Here is a 21,305-nt window from a genome sequence, read left to right as displayed (position 1 = left end):
TGCCTGGCAGTGTTCTTGGGGGTGACTGACAGTTTTGGGGTGCCTGGCAGTGTTTTTGGGGGTGACTGACAGTTTTGGGGTGCCTGGCAGTGTTTTGGGGGGTGCCTGGCAGTGTTTTGGGGGGTGCCTGGCGATGTTTTGGGGTGCCATCCCCGCGGCCCCTCAGCCGCGCTCCCCCCTCCGTGTCCGGGCGGCCCCTCCCTCAGGGCTCCCCCTTCCTGGCTCGGCTGTTTCCGGGCGAACCTTCGCCCCCGCGGCCGCTCATTGGCGGGCGGCGCGAGCCAGCCGTATCCCCATTGGCTGCGCGCCGGCGGGCGCGGCCAATCGCGGCCGCCGCCTCTCTCTCGGCGAGGGCAGATCCGCGTGGAGATCCGAGCGGGGTCACGTGGCGCGGGGGCGCGCGCGGCGGCCGCGAGGCCGCCGATTGGGTGGGGGCCAGGGCGGCGGCCAATGGGGGCGCGGGGCGGGGAGGGGCGGCCGTTAGGCCTGCGCGAGGGCAACCGCCCGACGTCCCCTCAGGGCGGCCCCGCGCGGGGCGCGCGCCCGGAGAGCCATGGAGGTGAGGGAACGGGACAGGGAGACAGGGATAGAGACAGGGAACGGAAACGGACGGGACGGGCTCTGCGGCTCCGCCCGTCACACACCTGCCGGAGCTCTCCCGGCTCCGCCCCCGCTGAGGGGACCCCGAAGCCCGGCCAGGATTGTGCCCGCCCCTCATCAGTGTCTGAGCCCCGCCGCCCCCTCCGGGGTCGAGGCCCCGCGCCCGGCCAGACGTGTGAGACAGAGCTCAAGCCTATGGGAAACCCCCCTCTCCCAGCGTTCTGAAAAACACTCATGTGGGGACAATGGGGAGAAGTTTGGATTTGGGGTGTCCCAGGGACCTGTAGACGAGGTGGTGGTGGGTGAAAGGTTGGATGTGATGGTCTCGGGGGTCTTTTCCAGCCTGGTTGAGTCTCTGATTCTGAGGGTTCTCCCGTGTTCTGTGGGGTCACAAAACATGAGTGATGGGTGTGGCTGTGAACAAGGGTCCCTGAGGGGAAAACAAGGCGGGATGAGCCCAGGCTGTGGGCTGAGCCCAGCACTGGCTCTGTGTGTTTGTGGGTTTGGCAAATGTGCCTCAAAAACACAGAAAACTACATAGTTGACTGTGGTGTGAATGAAGATCATGCTGTAGGTCACAGAGGTTTGGTGCATCCTCAGGGACCTGTAGAAGAAGGTGGTTTTAGAGTGCAGAGCTTACTCGGAACACTTCAGAACCCTAACCCTGTGAAACCTTGACTTTTTCTGAATTTAATAATCATTCCAAATGAGCTGCTGTGGTAATGTGATGCCAGTAACATCACTTTTGTATTTGTTAGCTAGAGGGGTTCTTAGCCAGCCAGTGCAAGTTTCTGTAGTGTACCTCACCCTCTGGAGAAGGGAAGGAGACCCCTCAGTTTTTGTTTGTTCCCACTCCTTGCTCCTGCTGGCCCAGGTTTCTGGCTCTTGCAGGGGGTGATGGGCAGGGGGGGTCTCTCTGGTGGGAGTTGTTTCTCCCATAGTTCCAGAAGGCAGCAGATTTCCACCACAGCTCCCAGTGTGTGTATTATAGCAAAGTTTTAGCTCATGACGTGTGGAAATGCACCCCCCTGCCTGCAAACAACATAAACAACGTGATGGGAGCAGTGAGGGAAGGACCAGAGGTGCCCAGGAATGTGTGGAAGGCTGAATGATGACTCTGCTGCCGTTGGTCAGAGGGTTCCCTGCCCATGGCAAAGGGTTGGACTGGATGAGCTTTAAGGTCCCTTCCAACCCAAACCATTCCATGATTCCATGAGCATTCTCCTGATCCTGTGGCTGATGCTCCTGTGGCTCTGATGTTGGGAAGCTCAGCTTGTGCAAACAGGGAGAGTGCAGGTTTCCTCTTGATCTCTGAACACCTTTTGAGTTTCTTGTGCTTTGGTGGGTTCAGCTCTTCTTTAAGGGTAAACATGGAAGTGTTTCACATCAATACATAGATTGATACAATTCCTGGAAAACTCCGATGGAACAGAATCCACCGGTAAATAAAAGTGTCAAAGCATTTGTTTGAAATCCACAGCTCTCAGCTCTGTGTACAGTTTGTATGGATGCTGATGCCCCAGTGTGTGCTGATTCCCTGTGCCCTTTCCTGTCCCTGCAGCCCAGCGTGGTGTTCCGGGGTGGCAGCCGCTGCTGGGGCAGCGCAGAAGCCGGCGGGAGGCCCACGGACGTGTTCGGCGCCGGAATGCCGGGCTCAGGCTCGCTCTATGGCTGCTACAAATCACAGGTCCAGTTGGCTCTGAGTTCTTCTTTGTGTCTCTGTGAGAGTTTGGGTTGCTTGTAAACAAAATAGGCAAAATGTGTTTCTAAAGCAGTTGCTTGTTCTGGTGAACGTAAATCACCGCGTTTGATTTAAGGGCGATAAACCTCCATGGCTGCAACGTTCACCAGAGGGGACAGTGGCTTTTCTGGGGCAGTTGGAGGTGGAGCAATAAGGTTTGTAGATTAGTATTTCACTGTGTTCTTTGTTTTTCTGTTGGGATAAACAGTTGTAGACAAAGTGAGGAGCAAAGTTTTAGGAAAACTGGGAAGTCCGTAAGAAGAACCTTAGCTATTTCCACAGATATTTCTGTGGCACGTGACAGGTGTAGAGTTCAAGTGTTCTTAGTCTGACCAGTAAAAAGTGCCAGGACAGTTAAAGAAATCAGATCTCTCTTTGCCTTTAATAGCCATAAACTTACACTGAGGTAGAAGACTCAAATGAAAATTCATTTCCACCACCTACAAGACCAGACCTGGTACTTAGTCCATCCAGGGTTTTGTGGGTTTGCCCAGCAATTGGGCATCTTTTTGTGCTTACAGACATGGGGAACCCAGATGTGTGGCAGAGACGTGTCTGTGGTGAGGCAGAAAGCCTCATTGGGATGAAACCTGGCTTTGTGGGAGGCTACTCTGCTCCACGAGGGAGCATATCATGTGTCTTTAACATTCAACCCTGCAAAAGCACCATTTATTAATTTTTTCACTTACTAAGAGCTGAGAAGGCTGATTGTGTTTAAACCAAACAGGCAAATACTCTTTTTCACCTAATCAGGAACCTTTCCTCAAGAACAGAATTGGCTGTAAGTTTTCTTCAGTAGCTTAAATAACCTGTCATGATGGGGAGAAAGGAGATTTCTCCTGACCCCTGTCAGGGATCATCTGTTAGAAACAGGAGCAGGTGTTTTAGGCTGACAGTGTTGACAATTTTAGGAACTCTCTAAACGTGGAAAATGAGTCAGGTTGAGAAAGGAGACACTGTTCATTCTGAACAGGGTGCAAGGTGGAATTTTTCCAAAAATGAAGCACACAGAGGAGTAAAAAGCAAGAGAATTTATACACTAAGGTTTACATAAACCCACCTACCTAATCCAGAGCTCCTGCCTACCTAATGCAGTCACTGAGCCTGCACAGCCTTAGGCAGCACTCCATAGAATCATAGAATCAACGGGGTTGGAAAAGACCTCTGAGATCAAGTCCAACCCTTGATCCAACCCCGCCTGGATCTGGTGGTTCCCAGACCATGGCACTAAGTGCCACATCCATTCTCATCTTAAAAGCTTCCAGGGATGGTGAATCCACCCCCTCCCTGGGCAGCCCATTCCAATGGCTGATTGCTCTCTGTAAAAACTTTCTTTCTAATATCCAACCTAAACCTCCCCTGGCACAGCTGAAGACCCAGCCCTCTTGTCCTACTGCTGCTTCCTGGGAGAAGACACCAACCCCCACCCGGCTCCCCCCTCCTGTCAGGGAGTTGCAGAGAGTGAGGAGGTCTCCCCTGAGCCTCCTCTTCTCCAGGCTCAACACCCCCCAGCTCCCTCAGCCTCTCCTCACAGCACTTGTGCTCCAGTCCCTTCCCCAGCCTTGTTGCTCTTCTCTGGACCTGCTCCAGCCCCTCAATGTCCTTCCTGAGCTGAGGGCCCAGAGCTGGGCACAGCACTCCAGGGGTGGCCTCCCCAGCGCTGAGTCCAGGGGCAGAATCACTTCCTTGGCCCTGTTGGCCACACTGTTCCTGAGCCAGGCCAGGATCCATTGGCCTTCTTGGCCACCTGGGCACACTCTGGCTCCTGTTCAGCTTCCTGTCCATCCCCACTCCCAGCTCCCTCTCTACCTGGCTGCTCTCCAGCCACTCTGGCCCAGCCTGGAGCTGCGGGGGGTTGTTGTGGCCAAAGTGCAGGACCCGGCCCTTGGCCTGGTTGAACCTCATCCCCTTGGAATCAGCCCATGGATCCAGCCTGTCCAGGTCCCTCTGCAGAGCCCTCCTGCCTTCCAGCAGATCAACACTCCCCCCCAGCTTGGTGTCATCTGCAAATTTGCTGATGGTGGACTCCATCCCCTCATCCAGATCATTGATAAAGATTAAACAGAACTGGGCCCAACACTGATCCCTGGAGGCACCACTGGTGACCGGATCCCACCTGGACACAGCACTGTTCCCACCACTCTGGGCCCGTCCCTCCAGCCAGTTCCTGACCCAGCACAGAGTGTCCCTGTCCAGGCTGTGGCTGCAGCTCTTCCAGGAGTGTGCCATGGGAGACGGTGTCCAAGGCTTTGCTGAAGTCCAGGCAGACACATCCACAGCACCTGAACATAAAAGGAGATCAAGTTGGTCAGACAGGACCTGCCCTTCCTAAACCAGTGCTGTGCCTGTCTGGGCCTCTTTGGGGTCTCTGGAGGTGGTTTGGGGAGGTGCCCCCTCCTCAGTTTCAAGCCAGCTCAGCTCAGGACACACGGAAGCCAAGGCTGAGTGCCAGAGGTGTGAGCTGCAGCTCCAGGGCCACATCTTCTCAAACCATTGCCAAGCAGGACAGAAATACAAAAGCTTTCCATAAGCATTAAAGCAACAGCTGTTTAACCCACCTGAGAACGTGTGTTTGTATTCAAAAGAGGGGTTAAAGGTGAGAATGATGCCATCAGCTTCCATCTGCCACAGAGAGCAAGGGGAGGGACAGAGAATTCTGCTTAAAGACATCAATTCCCACCTTTGCAAGTTTTTGAAATATTATATTAAAAACTTCCACATGCTTTTGGCTACTATTGTTCCCAGTTATATTTAAATCTTGAAGGTAGCTGTTTCACCGTTCTCCACATTTTATATACAATCCTAGCACTAAAACAAACAGGTTGGTGTTAACAAGAGAATTGTGGGATGATGTAGCATTTTATTAAAAATTCCTGATGCTGTTGGAGACCATCTGAATGAAATACCCACCAATGGTGATTTCCAGCTTTCTTTACTCTTTCCATTACCTGATGGGTTTCTTTTTGTTGTGATGGACAGTAATAAAGTCTTTCTGCTACTCTCTTTAGTTTCTTTTAACAGCCTTTGCAAACTTTTATGTTGTAGCAATTTCTTTATTGGACTCCCCAGAGGAGTAGGTTGTATATTTGAAATTAAGGTATATTTTGGTTTCATTACTTGGAAGGAAGTTACTGAGGCTGAGTAGTTAAAATCACAGCCTCAGATCTGGGTAAATTTACAAACACAACAATTAGAATGTGATTTAATTGGTTTTTGTTTCTGTGCATTCACAAGGAGTACTAAAGCACACACCCCCTTTTCCTGTGTATACAAGTACCATTTTTATATTGATCTCTGGTGGAATTTCAGAATTACAGGTGTTCTGTTGTGTATCTGGGCAGATATCCTGAGCTTCAGTTCTATTTCTTCACAGACAAACCCTTGTTCTCTGCAGGTGCTGATGTCTATGGCTTCTCATGTGTTTCTTTACTCCACGTTCAGTTGGATACATTGTGGTTCCATTATTGATCACACCTAGAGCAATAATGGGATGAATGTCATAGACTTTACTTTTTAAGCACAGTCAGTATTAAATAGTATTTGTTGTTTCCCTACCTCCTTTGTTATGTACAGGCCAATTTCCCAGATTGAGGGGCTTTGGGAGGCATTCAGGGAAGGGTTTTCCTTTTACCTTTCCTTGTATCCAATGGCCCTCTGCTGCTGCCTCATCTCCTATGGCTCAGCCATGATGTTTACCTTCATCCTCCTTATGCCTCAAAGGGAATTCGAGGGGGTGTACATTGGCAGATTCACCTTCAGTTGTAACATTAATTAATAATTTAAATTCTCTTCCATTCTCTTTAAACCATCGTACAACTGGTTTTTTGTAACAGTATTGACTGGACAAGAAGGAATAAAAGGGTTACCCGTATAAGTTTCATATTCAGAAAGGCTAAAGCAATTCCTGTCACAGTAAGGGGCTCAACCACTGTAAAATGGTACCAACATTATACCAAGTGGGACATCTGGCAGTGCCTTGGCAGTGCTGGTCCATGGAATTGTGTTTGTCTAAAATAATTACTGCAGTTAGAGATGCTGCTGCCCCTTGAGGGCATTCAAGTTCTACATAAGACAGGCCTTCCTCCCAGGTGCAGTTCAGGAAGTTATTTTTCAGTTTGTTTAGTCCCAGAGGTCCAGAGGGGGTGACTTCTCAGTTTTCTGGTCCTGTAGTTTTCTTCAGTGGGTTCCACAGCTCTAGTCCTTGAAGTGTCACAGCTGTGTGTGTTGTGAGACCCTGATACATTCCTTTCCAGTGTTCCTTTAGTGGCTCGTTATTCCATGATCTTAGACCCGAGCTCCCACCTGGATGTCAGGAACAGGAAGGTCCAATCCAGTTGGATTCCTGTGCTGAAGAGACCTGTTGATAGAGGACAAAACTTTCCCTGGAGAGGTAATTAATGACATCACTACAGCCCTTTGTGCCCCACACTGGGCATCAGTTCAGGCTGTCATGGCTTGGCAATGGTACAGTTCAGTGGCCCCACCTTGTTTTCTCTCACTCCTGTTTCTCCCTCCCTGCTGTGGTGGGATGGAGAGAGACAAAAAAGGCAAAGATCATGGGTTGAGATAAGAAAACAAACAGTAACAGCAACAGTATTAATGACAGAAGATTACAAGAAAAGAAACAATTCACGTGGAAAAACTCCCCATAGCAGCTCCTTCTGCCACTTTCCTTGACCAGAAGGAGCCCCTGCTCCCCAGAAGAGAGTCCCTTTGCCTCACCCCTGGCAATGGCCATGCCCCTTCCTGGCTACTGCAGAAATTAACCCTGTCCTGCCCAGAACCAGGACAGTTGGATGACACACCTTTGGGTATCCTGTACCTAGGAATGGTCTCTCCCAACAGAACCTTGCCTGCCCCTTCAGCCTGGTCAGTTGGACAGGGAAAAGCTTCAGGCCACCCAGAAAATGTATCCACCAGCACCAATAAGTATCAATAGCCGTTTTGCCATGAGAATTCAGAGAAATCAATTTGCCAATAGCTTCCTGGTCTGTTCCGTTTTGGATTTGTCGTGAGGGCTGGCCAAGGCTGGATCTGTGCACACAGTTCACATTTCTTCACTGTACTTTTTGTGATGCTTCCCATTCCAATCCCAAGGATACACAATTTTACATTGTTTTCCAGAAATCATAGGGCTCTTCTTAAATCCCTGTGGTATAAGAGTCCAGCATAGTGGAGTCTTTTGCCCTGTTCATGGATCCTCCCATTAAAATGCAAATAGCTCCTGACTTCTTGTGTGCAGTGAGACACAAAAGAAAGCATCTTACAAGTCTAGTACTGTAAACCACTGATCAGTCTCTTTTAATGTGGTTACAAGGGTATATATGGGTTGGCTAGAACTGAATGCACATCTTGCACTATTTGATTTATGGCTATTAAATCTTGGATTAGTTGGTATTCATCCGAGTGTGGTTTCTGAACTGGTAGCACTGGGGTATTAAACTCAGACTGGCATTCCCAGAGCTAATGCATCTTTCCCTGTTTGGCTGTAGTCCTTTTCTAGCTTCCAGTTTCATAGAGTATTGTCCTTTTCTTACTGGTCTGGTGCCTGGTTTTAACTGGATCATTACCAGTTTTGCTTCTTGTGATCTTCCAGGAGAACTGGTCACCCACACCAGAGGAGTCACTGCATTTGCCACTTCTTCTTTATTTGCTCTTCTCCACCTCATCCTTTTCATTACACTTCCTTTTCCTGTGTCTAATGCTAAAACATTAATGTCTGCTCTCATCACTTCACAGTCCTTTTGAGCATTTTAATTATTCCACGATGCAAAGAAAAATGTCCCATTTTCTTTCTCAGTGACAAAATAACATGAACTACATCCTGTATGATGGTATTATAGTTCAGAGTTCCATTCTGAGACCGTTTTTCTCTAATGCATACACAGGCCATCACTGGTTACAATATATAATTGACTTTTTTCTGGCAGGGAGATCCCCTCCAAACTTCCCCCAATGTCCTAAAACACAGCCTAAGGTGAGGCTTTCACAATTCCCTCTTCTAACGAGGCAGAACTTCCAGCACCCGTGTTGGCAAACAGTCACAAACAGTAATCATGACAATTACAAAACAATGTGTGCTCAAAACCAACCAAGATACAGTATATATAAAATATGATACCTTATACACTTTGGTCATCACTGAGTTGTGCCTGACAGAAACCAAGTACCGAGAACCAAATTTTTAGCCTAAATACTGCTACCCAGTACTCCTCTGACACGTGTATTTTACTTTATGATTTTAGTCAGGGAGACCTGGGATACCAAAATACCAATTTTAGCAATGTCTCTGCAAAGGGTATCCCACTGGCACTTCCCACCTGAGGGGTCCCAGGGAGGAGTCCCTGGGTAAATCTCACCAGTGCTGGAGTGCTCCTGGTGATTCCTGCAGCCATTGGCAGCTGCTGCCTGGGATCCTGGTCCCATTCACCCCTGTCCCACCTGGGCCACCGAATCTGGGGCTGATTTCAGGAACACTCTAAACACAGGCAAAGGGGCAGGTTGAGAAAGGAGACATTGTTCATTCAGCACAGGGTACAAGGTGGAAATTTTCCACGAATACCAAGGAGTAAAAAGAGAGAGATTTATACACTAAAGTTTACATAAACCTGCCTACCTAATGCAGAGTCACTGAGCCTGCACAGCCGTAGGCAGCGCTTGTTCCTGCGCCTGTCTGGGCCTCTTTGGGGTCTCTGGAGGTGGTTTGGGGAGGTGCCCCCTCCTCAGTTTCAAGCCAGCTCAGCTCAGGACACACGGAAGCCAAGGCTGAGTGCCAGAGGTGTGAGCTGCAGCTCCAGGGCCACATCTTCTCAAACCATTGCCAAGCAGGACAGAAATACAAAAGCTTTCCATAAGCATTAAAGCAACAGCTGTTTAACCCACCTGAGAACATGTGTTTGTATTCAAAAGAGGGGTTAAAGGTGAGAATGATGCCATCAGCTTCCATCTGCCACAGAGAGCAAGGGGAGGGACAGAGAATTCTGCTTAAAGATTAAGAGAATCCTACTTAAAGATACAGGTAATTCTGCTTAATTTTTGTGTTCCCAGTGTGTGGATCTTGGTTCTCATGTGCTGGTTCCTCCAAGAACCTGGTTATAACCACATGGAACGGCAAAATGACAGCTTGATGTGTTTAATACTAAATCAGTGCTTTTATTTACATTAAATGCAGAATGAAGAAAATGTGGAGTTACCTCAGACCTACAGCTCTTCCCTTTCAACATCAGAGTACTCTGCACCCATGGACCCTTCCCTCTTGTACCCCCCCTGGTCTACATGTGCAGATGACAGCAAGCAGCCCGCCGCTCCTCAGATTAACCTGAAGCCCAGGTAGTCATCCTTGGCAGGGAGTGTGTGTGTGTCGGTGGAGTAGATGGATTAGATTTGTTTGTTTCATTTAACTTAGGAAATCCTTTGAATGAAGGAATTGTTTTAATTAATACCCACTTGGTTTTCAGGATTCAGCCCGAAAGGAACGATTATGGCAGTGAAACAGATTTATATGGACTCGTGTCAAACATCCTGGAAGAACAAGACAAACCACAGCCGTGCTTTGCTGAGGGGTGAGTGTGGTGCAGGTGCTGCTGCTGAGGTGTTCTCTGACAGGAACTCCCCTCCCTGATCTCACTGTGCTCATTAATTGGCTCCACATCTGCTGCTGCCCAGACCTCGTGCTTCCCCTTCCTTCCCCTGATCTTCCAATGTTTCGCTTGGGATCCTTGCAATCTTTTCTCCAGGCACTCAGATTGCATGGCAGCTTCTGGCTCTCTGGTATTTACAGAACTTTTTAATTGGTATTTTTAAAATAAGGCCTTAACGAGTGTTGTGGACATGCTGTATTCAAATAAATCCCTTGGATGTATGCCTTGGCCTCTTGTCTTTTAAATCAAGACTGAATTTAGGCTTGAGGTTTCTGTCTTAATCAATGTCAATACACAGAAAGAATACACAAATCAGACTCCTTCACACTTTCCTGAAATGGCAGGGGACAATTCCATGCAAAATGAATGTTTCTTGCAGTTCGTGCTACCTGAGCAATATTTGCATATCTAAATGTCAGGTTTATTTTGCCTATATTCCTGCACCAGGAGGGACAATTAGATAGTCATAACCACATGGCACAGAAGGATGCAGGTCCAGCATCCCCAAGATATTTTCAGAGTTCCCTGTCTTTTCCAACTCTCAGGTTCCCAATGCAGGCACTGCTTTTTCTTTCTGTCTTCCCAAACAATTCCAGGGATTTCTATATGTGTGCTATGTGGCTGAAATGGGGGAAAACTTCAGAGAGTCAATCTTGGTCATGAGATAACTCAGTAACTCCTTTGCTTTGGACAGGCAGGGCTGGAATTCTGTTTTCAGTACTCCCAGATTTGGCCTGCAGTGACTTCCATGCACAATTTCCCTTTTACTTAGTCTGTTTACAGTTTTCCTTGTCAGTGAGGGATAGATTGTCCTGGTTAATTCCTGGTGATTGGTGGAAGGAAGGGAAGTGTGCTGAGATGCTGCCCCTGGCTCTACCTGCAGGAAGCAGTGCAGGCCAGTGTAAGGCACAAGTGAGGTGAGAGAGAAGCTTTCTCTGGAGTGCTGGGACGTGGCTTGGGAAGGCTGAGGGCAGTTTGGTTACCTGAACTTGGTGCTGAACCAGGAGGATTTCGGTGGGGATGGACAGTAACTCTCCTGACAGCACTGATGGACCCTGATTTGGTCTGTACACATCTCTTGCAGTTTAAAGGTGTGGCCGTAGCTCCTGAGCTGTGGGGTGGGTTGTCACAAGGCAGAATCAGTTTTCTCAGCTGGGTGAGGGAAACTGGAGAGGACAGGAATGGGTGAAAGTTGAAGTCAGACATCTTGGAACGATTAGGGAGGAACCGGGTTCTTAAACCTCCTTTTGTGTTTGGGAATGAAGAGCAGCACCACGGATTGGACTCTAACTGTGTGTTTCTTGTTTCCCAAGGAGTTGCCCTCCCACCCTGAAGTCGGTATGGCCAGTGAATGCGAGCAGAATGGACCACCACGACCTGCTGGCAGAAAGCAGGCGTGCTGCAGCTGTCCCACAGCAGGGCTTCTACAGCAGTGAGTCTGTCCCTGCTGCTGACAAGCAGTTCCTGGCCAGTGCCAGCCTGGTGTCCCAGCAGAAAGCAGACGACTGTTACCGCGGCTTTGCCGGCGTGGAGCTGGAAGAGCAGAGCCTGTACCCTCCCAGGGGTGAGCGTGCCAACATGCAGAGTAACGAGGGTGTGAAGACAACTCCTGTGTATCAGAACTACCCCTACCTGAAAAACACCTTTTTACCCCAGGCTGGGTACTCAGAAGCAATCAAAGACTCAGGAGCTGATGCTTATTCTTACGGAAGGGAGAAGATGTGTCCCAAGGGAGCAGACGCACAGGTGCGCCCAAAGCGGGCAGAAACATTCCTTCCACAGTGTCACAGATACAGTGAAAGCACAGATTATAGCAGATACACTGAATATTCTCATCCTGGTAAGGCAAAGCCCAACAAGAGCACCAGTTGTAGCCTCCAAGAAAATAGAAAGGTGGTAAATGGAACCCCCGAGGCACCATCTCTGGATGCAGAGCCCTATGCTAAATTATTTCAAGTTAAATCAGGAACTCAGAAAAAATTCGAAGATACAATTTCAGATCAGCATGACTTTACATTTCCCAAGTCTGTAGGACTTGTATCAGAAAAACAGTTTGCAAACGAACCTTCCTTCAGCACTGATTTTGGGCAAAAAATTGAATATGGACTAAAGTCTTTTGCAGCTTGTCCAGGGAATAATGGTATGGAAAAGCAGCAGTTTTCCAAGGCCGATCTTCAGAATCCTGAATTCTATAAATCACTCTCACTGTTGCCCAATGCAGCAGTTCCTTCAGCAGGCTCTAGTGCGAGGCCAGCGTGGATGAACATCCAAACCAAACCCGCTGCTTCCACCCCCTTCCAGAATCCAGGTCCTTTGTTGAAGGTGAATAATCAGTCACCTGCATTTCCAAAAAGTTCCAGTCATTCTAATGATGTTTTTCAGTTGCCATCTTCAAATTTGCCTTTAAATTGTAATTTACTTCACAAGTACTGTCAAGACAACCCATTTCTCTCTGGCCTCGACTTGGGTTACAGTGCTGCGGAACGAGCTCGGGCAGCTGCATGTGTGGAAGCCCTGGTTAGGGGTGGAGAAGAGAACATCATCGAGTACCTCAGTGAGAAGAAGCTGAAGCAGCCAAATGGATTCTGTGACAGTTACTTGGCTCAACAGTTTGGGATCATTGACAATCTGAACAAACAGCGTTTCCAGCTGAAGCCGCAGAGCGAGCACTGCGACCTGGAAGGACAGAACCAGGCAGATGGGGTGTTGCAGGACATGTACCAAGAGCTCTTGGAGTCTCAGGGGCAGCTCCATCTCAGGGCAGGGAGCGGGGACAGCAATGCCATCAATCCTGGCAGCAGCCTGCAGGCTCCAGGCATTCCCAACTGCGTGGTGGGAGACTTCAGGCGGAACCGGCAGCTGGGTTCCGGCACGTTCCCTGTGAGATCCGCTCACCTCCTGGGCCGTTCCGTGGTGCCTCTGGTGGAGCCTCACACCTTGTTCTCCCAAGATGATCTTAAACGCCTCTACCCCTGTTTCACAGACAAGATGTACAGTGACAGTGCTCTCTCTGGTTTTGTGTCAGCATTTGGATTTCAGAAGCAAGTGAAGAACCGCAGTGGCCCTGCCAGCGAGCTGCACGTGAGGCTGGAGGAGTGCTATGAGCAGTGGAGAGCTTTGGAGAAGGAAAGGAAGAAGGTAAAAAATCCCAAACTAAATTAACATCACAGATTTGATGTAGCTGTCATCCTGCTCAGTGCAGTCGCAGGTGGTTGTGCTGTTGGGAGTTGAAATGTTTAACGGGACTTCAAAGTTACAAGTTTGCTTCCCTGTATGTTTGGGACTGAGAAGGGAGGGTGTGGAGGTTTGTAGCCTGCTGGGAGCGTAACTAACATTGTATGGAACGTTGCACTTAAAGCAGGAATTCAGGGGCTTTTCCAGTCTCAGGGTTGGGCTGGGGAAGGCGTGTTCGTGAGTAACAAAGATATGTTACACCTTATTTATTAATACAGTAAATACAGTTTCTTTCCATTCAATTTCTTAGGTGCTACAATGAGTTCTCACCTTCTGTTTCCCTGAAGGTTTAAACCTAAGATGTATGTGAAGGGGCTCTTTTTTTCCCCCAGAAACAGAAGCTGAAGAAAGGGTCATTCAGTTGAAACCATTGAACTGAAAGGCTCAGGTAGTGCTGTGTGAAGCCCTGCTGAAAGCAATTGCCCTTTTTGGTCAGCAGCAGTAGGAAAACTTGTCCTCATTTCACCAGGTGGATGGGGTTTGAATTTCGGTACGTGGGACTGTCTGTGGGGGAAGCTGGGCCAAATGTTACCTGGCAATAGTGGGGCCTTTGGGAGCTCTCCTGTGCCAGCCCCCCAAAGAAACCTAATTTCAAGGGAATGTGACACAGGGGGGTTTTGCTGAAGTGTTTCCTGAGAAAAGCCAATGGTTGCTTTGAACAGAGGGGCTGGGGGAGAGTGAGCCCAGCTTGAGGAGGGGAGATGATGTCTGGGGTGCATGGAAAATGCAGGGGAGGAGCAGTTGGCACGTGCATGGCCAGGGGATGGTGGGGGAAATTCAGCTGCAGCTTTGGCGTAGAACCACAGGATGGTTTGGGTTGGAAAGGACCTTAAAGCCCATCCAGTGCCACCCCCTGCCATGGGCAGGGACACCTTCCACCAGCCCAGGTTGCTCCAGGCCCCGTCCAAGCTGGCCTTGGACACTTCCAAGGCTGGGGCAGCCACAGCTTCTCTGGGCACCCTGTGCCAGAGCCTCCCCACCCCCCAGGGAATGTTTTTTCTAATATCCAATCTAAACCTACTCTCTCTCAGTGTGAAGCCATTGCCCCTTGTCTTGACACTCCACGATCTTGTAAATAGCGAACGACTATGAAACCACCCAAGAAATGCAATTTTAAAGCAGATTTAGCTAATTAGATGTTGTGATGGGTGTTTCAGAGTGACATAAAAAGGGAGTCAAAGAGACTGACATTTGAAGTCTTGCAATCAGATTTCAGAGTAATTTTCTGATGGTTTGGGTTGGAAGAGACCTTAAAGGCCATCCAGTTCCACCACCCTGCCCTGGTCAGGGACACCTTCCACTAGACCAGGCTGCTCAGAAAAAAAAAAATCTTTCTGTAGTTTAAGTAATCTTTACAAAATTAGGTAAATTGCTGACTGAGACAGTTTTAATTTATGTGTGAGATCCACATCTGTTTGGTCATTTTTTTTCCCTGTAATTCTGACTTGCCTCCATTTTATTTCCAGGCAAAACCAGTTCAGGCTGTAGTCAGAGTGAGCAGACATAGCACTGCTGGAACACGGTGTGTTGGCATGATTGCTTTAGTTGCACTGCTTTGAGTAAAGCAGTTGTTCACTTAAAGCAGGTGATTGTCTCACCGAAGGGTTAAATCCCAAATGCCTGAATCCTCATTATCTCCTTTAAAAAAATCCAAAACCCTGAGGGGAAGAAATGGAATATCTGATATTTTTTCTTGTTTCTGTAATAAAGCACACGCCGCACGTACATTCTGAGGGAGTTGTTCTTTTGTTTTCCTGCAGACTGAATCAGCTCTTGCTAAGAATTTCCAAGGGAAAAAGGTTTCCAGTACTAACAACATCCCAATTCCAAGACTGACATCAAATCCATCAAGAGTCGATCGCTTAATTGTGGATCAGCTACGGGAACAAGCCAGAGTGAGTTGTAGGACTAAAAAAAAAAATCTATTGAACTTATCCTACAGAACTTAGAGTACAGTGTGAGATAGGTAAGATGATCAGAGCAGCTTTTCCCAAAATAGCTTTGTTCTGTGCAGAGAATAACATTTCAGCAGATCCTGCTGGAGTTTCTGCAGCTCCAGGATCCCTGTGCTGTTACCAGGGAGCCTCGGAGGGCTGGGGCTCACGGTTACATCCCCACGTGCCCAGAGGATGTGGGTTCTGGTGCAAGAGCTGCACGTGGTGCCAGCACCCAGCCCTGGAGCCTGTGCCTGCACAGCTCTCAGGTGTGCTGCATTCTCAGAGCTCAGCAGGGAGGTGTTCACTGTGGATTTGTAGGCACTGGGTTGGAGGAGGTATTTGTGGGGAACAGCAAGTTTAATTAATGTTTGAAAGACTTTGATATATATTTGCTTGAGAGTCTGTTATTTTTTAATGCAGAATGGTTATTTGATGCAATTTCAGCCTGAATTTCTGTTATTAGTTTGCTGCTTAATCCAGAGAGCCATAACCTGTAGGGCAAGTGTGACTGGGGTCTGCTGAGCTGCAGTGGCTCTGTGCAGCCCTGGGGAGGCAGCAGCTGGCAGGGTTCTGCAGGGGGGTGAGCACAAAACCTGAGCTGCCAGCGGGGTGCTGAGGGGCTGCTGTGCCCCTCCTGAGGCCCAGAGCCAGAGCCAGGGTGCTGGTGCTGCAGGAGGAGGAGAAGCAGAGACAAGAGCTGTCCCTGCCAGGGGCTGTGGGCTGAAAGGATTCTGGGAAATGCTGGATTTGGAAGCAGCAGGGGTGAGGAGCAGGATGTCCTACCGGCCTCACACAGGTGGAATAATCCATGGGGCTGTGTCTGCTCACAGTCTGGGGCTGTTCACCCAGTGGGGAGAGCACAGGCAAAGACCTTTAAAACTCTATCCCAAAAGAACAGGGTTGGGAAGGTTCCACGTTTAGAAGGCTTGCCTGTCCTTGCCCTGGTACCTTAAACCTGCCTCTAAAACAGGACTCCCTCCTCTGTAGCCATTTGAGAAACCAAACTTCAGGGTATAGAACCTCAAATTCTTGTTAGCAACTGTTGGCAACTGAGAAGTAGTTTTAAGGATGCTCAAAAGCACAATGGGGCTGTTGAACCTGGGTTCTAACATCAGACAGCTCAGTGATGGTCAGAGAGGAACAAAGGTTGGAGTGGAAGCTGAGTTGGCTCAATCTGGGATTAACTCTTCGTAGTGTGGAGCATGCAGTTAAATTCTCTTGGAGATCACACCCTTTACTTTGGTTACTTTAGGCAATCAAGTGTAGCCATGGCCCAAGGAATATTACCACTTGGGGATTTTTAGTCTTACCTCTTTCTGCAAAGCAGTGACCAGGTTCTCAGTGCTCTGGGAACATGGCTGAGCAGTCACTCACCATGGGGAAACCCAGTGATGTGACTGGTGTAGGATAAACAAGACAGCAAAGATGCAGATTTTCAGTGGAGCAAAGAAACCTGAATGTTTGTGCTCAGCTCCTTTAGGCTGAGAGTTCATCCCAAAAGCCAACCCACACGTGTGGTTCCACAGCAGCCTTCCCTTTCCCAGTCCAGCTGCCCTGCACAGCACAAGGGGATCACCCAGGAATTGCAGCAGTGCTGCAGGAAGGGAGGACCTCAGTGCTCTGGATTCAGGGAAATGCATGTTGTCATGGAACCACCTCCTGTTCCAGGGATGTCTGGAAGCTGCACAGATCTGTTATTAACCAGTGGGCTGGGGGTCCTCGTATGGGGGCATTGTAGCTTTGCTGTTGTGCTGCAGCTTCGGGTTTGGAGATGAACAAATCCCAGGTAAGAACTTAAAACTGCTTCAGCTATAACTTTATGAACTGTTTCAAAGGAAAATAATGGTTATCATTAACCTCGTCTTCCTAATTAGCGAGTTCTCTGGTAAGTGCAGGTGAGCACGGTGTGACCTCCTGTAACGTGTGCACTGTTGGTCAGGTTGTGACCTTACTGGGGAAGATGGAGCGCCTTCGCAGTTCCCCCCTCCATGCCAACATCTCCACTGCTCTGGACAAACACCTGGAGTCCATCCATGTGGTGCAGGCACGGAGAAAGGATGAGATTGTGAACCCTTCCAACCGGCAGCGGCACGGCCCCCCCCGGTGCCAGGATGAGAGAGGTGAGCTGGGCTTGTGTGCCTTTGGAAGGCACCTGGGAAGTTGTGCACATGGTGCAAGGCTGTAAAACATAAGGGAGGGGGATTGTATTCAAGTTTTAGTTTATTTTTCAGTGTTGGAGCTTTGCCAAAGGCAGACTGGGTGGGGTTTGGATGAGGATTTGAGGGGACACTGAAACTGGGGTTGAGAGATAAATGGGTTAAATCACTTTAGAGTGTGCTTATTCAATTAATGAACTAGCAAGGAGTAGAAATTAGTGGGTTTTTTTGGTAACACACTCAGGGTTTGGAGATGAATTAAGCTATTGCCTCTTTTTTCTCCCTGTCCCTCATATTCCTGTTCCCAGCAACCCTTCAGCTCTGCCTTTGTGTAGAACTTCCCTAGTATTTCCATGCTGAATCTGCCCAAAGAGACAGAGATGGCCTTGGGTTACAAATGGATTTCCTCTTCAAGCTTGTTCTGTCATAGACTGGCATAAATATAAATCATATTTTGGACGGATACACAAAAATACATTGGTCAGAATGTTTTCATTCTTATTGGTATCCAAAATAAGCCAAATACTCAGCCTAATCTCTCACCAGTGCACAGGCAGAGTGGCAGGTTCCCTTGTCCCTTAGGTGGGAGTCAGGATAAATTCCTGCTCCCTGACCTCCTGCCTTGTGTCAGAAGCTGTCTGACATTTCTGAGTCCCCTGATCTCCTCTGCCTTCCTTTCCACATCTGAACTACAGGGATTATTTTACTTCTTTGGGGTGTTCTGTCATTCCCAAGTTTACCTCAAAAGATAAATCACAGCAGGCTTTTTTTTTCAGCTGTTCACCGTCATTCTTGTTTCTCTGTATCTTGACTGAAGATTATGGGACTTGTCAAGGTGAAGGGTGGGTTTTTTGGGTGTTGAAGCCCTTGAAAATAATTGGCTCTGGCTTTACCTGGCACTACTAGATCTGTGAGCTCTTTGGAACAGGATAGTATGGGAAAGAGTTGGAGTAGAGAGGAGAGGGAGCCTGGGGCAGCAGTTGGAGAGGATTTTTCAAACAGTAAATTATTGAATGCAGTATCTGTATTTACTGTGTGTCTGGGAAAGCCTCGAGGGAAGGGCCTGAAGCTGCACAGCTCCTCTCTTTGGCAGAGCTTTCTTGTTAATGGTTTTGGTTTGTTTGGGAGCAGGTCTTCCCTGGCCCAGCCCTGTTCCCACAGCACCTTTCTCTTCCATCTATCATGGAATTACAGGATGGTTTGGGTAGGAAGGGGTCTTAAATCCCATCCCATTCCACCCCCTGCCATGGGAAGGGACACCTTCCACTTGACCAGGTTGCTCCAAGCCCCATCCAACCTGGCCTTGGACACTTGCAGGGCTGGGGCAGCCACAGCTTCTCTGGGCACCCTGTGCCAGAATAATGGGACCACTGCCCACGTGCCCCTTTGCAGCACTGGGCTACAACACTCGTAACGTGACCTGTCTGCTCCAGCCGGTGCCCCAAACGAGCCGCTCCTTCCCCTGTCACACAGATTTCTTGGCAGGGCAGGTGGAGGACCCGCCTGTGCCCGAGTGTGTGTGTGCACAGAGCAGCCCAGCCCGGTGTGCAGGGCGGCGGGAGGGGCTGCAGCACCCTCAGCACTCAAACCACAGAAATTCAGGTGCAGCTCTTACACACTTGTTCAGAGCCAGGCAAGGGCAGAGCTCCGAGGGCCCGAGGTGTGGGCTGAGGGAGCCCCAGCAGGGTGGCAGCACTAAAGGGCCCTTTCCCCCGCAGTGGTGCTGGCTCTGGCCGTGGCACTCCGAGCGCTGTGCCAGGCCACGCGCAAGGTCCGGACCGTGCTGTGGTGCGCCTTCCAGATGACCCTGCCCAAACCCTCCGCTGGAAAACGGGCCCGGGACAGAGTCCCCCAGGAGCTGGCACCGACCGAGGAGAAGCGACTGGAAAGCGCCGCGGGTGCGGCCCCGGCCCCGCGGGGGCTGAGGGAGGTGGGCACAGAGGGAGGAGCCCCCGCGCCCTGCACAGACCTGCTGCGAGGGGTGTACGAGAGAGGGGACGCCAGCGCCTCCTAATCTCTGATTCCTTTTGGTTGCTTCAAAGTTTCAACTGCTAATGTTCGTATTTAAAGCTGTATCTTGACAAGAAGTGGGATTTGCCTTAAGGGCTCTCAGGTTAAGCTGTTAACAGGCAGGGTCAGATTGTTGGAAAGCCAAACTGGTGAATGTTAACTTAAAAAAATAATCACACTAATTCATTAACAGCCAAGATGTTATTTATCTCCTGCGGGTGAACCCTGGTGTCCAACTCTCCCGATAACTTTTTAGTTTTGCTTTTGGAAATAAGTTTTTAAATAATGGTTCTTAGAGACTGTGGCGTGACGGGGTGTGAGATTGGTGTCAGATCACATTGTAATGTATTACAGTTTCCTTATCGAACTAAAACCTGGAAACAGGAGGAAAAAAGCCTAAGAATACCCAATATTCATGTCAAATTAGATATTTAAAATACAAATATTTATGAACTTGAGATTTTAGAATCTATGTTTGGGAAAGGAGATATGCACCAGGTTCCACTAAATTACCAATTATTGCTGTGTGAAACCATGAATGTAGTGAATGTGTTCGGATATTTGGGCATGCTCTTGGGAACAAAGGAACCTCTGTTTTAAAGTATTTAAGCTTAATCAAACTACGACAGGCACACAGGATTGTCCTGCAGAGCTGTGCAGCAGCTGCAATAATGAGCGTTGTTTTTAATGAATTTAAATTTGGAAGAGGTAGCGCAAAGTTCTGAAACTTGGGTTTTCTTGAAGTTAGTCTTTCACTAGTTTGGTTTGAAATTTGATTGTCGGCTTTTAGACTTCTTTGTTCCCCTCTGCCTTTGGGCAGCTCCCAGCACCGGTGTTTCCTGCAGCTCAGTCTGTAGGAACAGGAGTGGCTGATTCACCGTGTGCTCGAGGAGGAGGAGGATCCACCCTTGGGACATGGTGGGGTAAAGTCACTGAGCTGTCCGTGCCTGGACAGCCTGGTACTGCCAGGGCTCTGTTCCTCCTGTGCTGGGAATGCTGGTGGGCAGAAGGGGTGATGGCACCATATAAATTGCCACTGGATGATGTGACAGAAGCGACTGCAGAAGGCTCAGCAGAAGGTGGGTGAGCGTGTGATCACTGCAATGACCAGAAGCGCTGCCGGGGTGAGTGTTTTGGGGCAGAACAAGCACAACTTCACAGCAGTCACTGCACTGGGGTTTGTTCAGTTTAACCCAGGCTGTGTTGATGTTAAAGCAAAACTGACTGTACTGGCTGGAGTCGTCTGTAGGAAATAAATTCACTTTTGCTGAAGAGCTTTTGTTCTGTCAGTGTGTTCCCAGGCCGGGCTCCTCAAGCCTAAGATGCTACTGGAGGTGAAACCTTCAGTCCTTTATGGAAGTGTGTTTAGGGGGATAAAGCAAAGGGGGTGCTGAAATCATGGAGAGAGCCATACCCATACAGATGGAAATGCCAAAGGGAGCCACAGTGGGGAATTTCTTTTCCCTGCAAATGTCTCATTGTCTCCCAGCTTTGCATTGCCAGGGAAAGCTGATGCAGCAATTCCAGCATCTGCACTGGGATTCTTAGGAGTGAGTCCAGAATATTCCTGCTCTATAAATAACTCCCATGTGTTGGTGCCAGCCATGCACTGCTGACTGTCCTGGATGGGCACCAGTGGAGCAGCAGCGCTCCAGAGCTCCAGAGGCTGAGTCGGTGCCTGCCCAGGAGCCCAAACTGTGGGAAGGGGGGGCCACTCTGGGGGGCAGAGGGGACAACAGCCCGGGGGGCAGGGAGGGGCAGCCCTGCAGCCTCATGTGCTGGGAAGCATCAGCTCACTTGGGGTTCCCAACACCACCAGCTGCTGCCATGGTGCTGCTCCTGGCTGCAGTGCCCCAGGACAGGGCTGGAAGCTGAAGGGCTGGACCTCCTCTTGCTCCTGATCCCCGTCCCTGACAGGGCCTTTCCTAACAGCAGAGCGAGGCCTTGGCCAGCCCAGCCCAGCCCACGCCCGGCTGAGGGTGCAGGG

General features: G+C 49.3%; 1 protein-coding gene across 3 annotated transcripts; it reads left to right on the top strand.

The window, feature by feature from the left end:
• Window positions 1-461: 461 nt before the first annotated feature.
• MEIOC (meiosis specific with coiled-coil domain) lies at window positions 462-20,590 on the top strand. Of its 3 annotated transcripts, none has more exons than XM_027667921.1 (8): window positions 462-559; window positions 2,162-2,287; window positions 9,513-9,670; window positions 9,799-9,903; window positions 11,295-13,119; window positions 14,976-15,110; window positions 17,092-17,272; window positions 19,027-20,590. In XM_027667921.1, exons 1-8 carry the CDS (start codon window positions 554-556, stop codon window positions 19,320-19,322), a joined length of 2,832 nt encoding a protein of 943 aa, XP_027523722.1. In that variant the 5' UTR covers window positions 462-553; the 3' UTR covers window positions 19,323-20,590. The 3 variants fall into 3 exon arrangements, with proteins under 3 accessions (XP_027523722.1, XP_027523724.1, XP_027523723.1); XM_027667923.1 differs by lacking the exon at window positions 19,027-20,590 and adding an exon at window positions 17,617-18,501; XM_027667922.1 differs by lacking the exon at window positions 2,162-2,287 and having other exon boundaries at window positions 519-559.
• The last annotated feature ends 715 nt before the right edge of the window (window positions 20,591-21,305 follow it).

Source organism: Corapipo altera, unplaced genomic scaffold, assembly GCF_003945725.1.
Source record: "Corapipo altera isolate COAL_440 unplaced genomic scaffold, ASM394572v1 174, whole genome shotgun sequence".
Classification (NCBI taxonomy): domain Eukaryota; kingdom Metazoa; phylum Chordata; class Aves; order Passeriformes; family Pipridae; genus Corapipo; species Corapipo altera.
This window is presented reverse-complemented; position numbering and strand designations above follow the sequence as displayed.

What these genes read in the sequence shown, in the direction of transcription:
- MEIOC (XM_027667921.1), top strand. An exon ending in CAGATTAACCTGAAGCCCAG is followed by an intron (nt 9,671 to 9,798) that starts GTAGTCATCCTT and finishes CTTGGTTTTCAG; the next exon opens with GATTCAGCCCGAAAGGAACG. An exon ending in TGGAGAAGGAAAGGAAGAAG is followed by an intron (nt 13,120 to 14,975) that starts GTAAAAAATCCC and finishes GTTTTCCTGCAG; the next exon opens with ACTGAATCAGCTCTTGCTAA.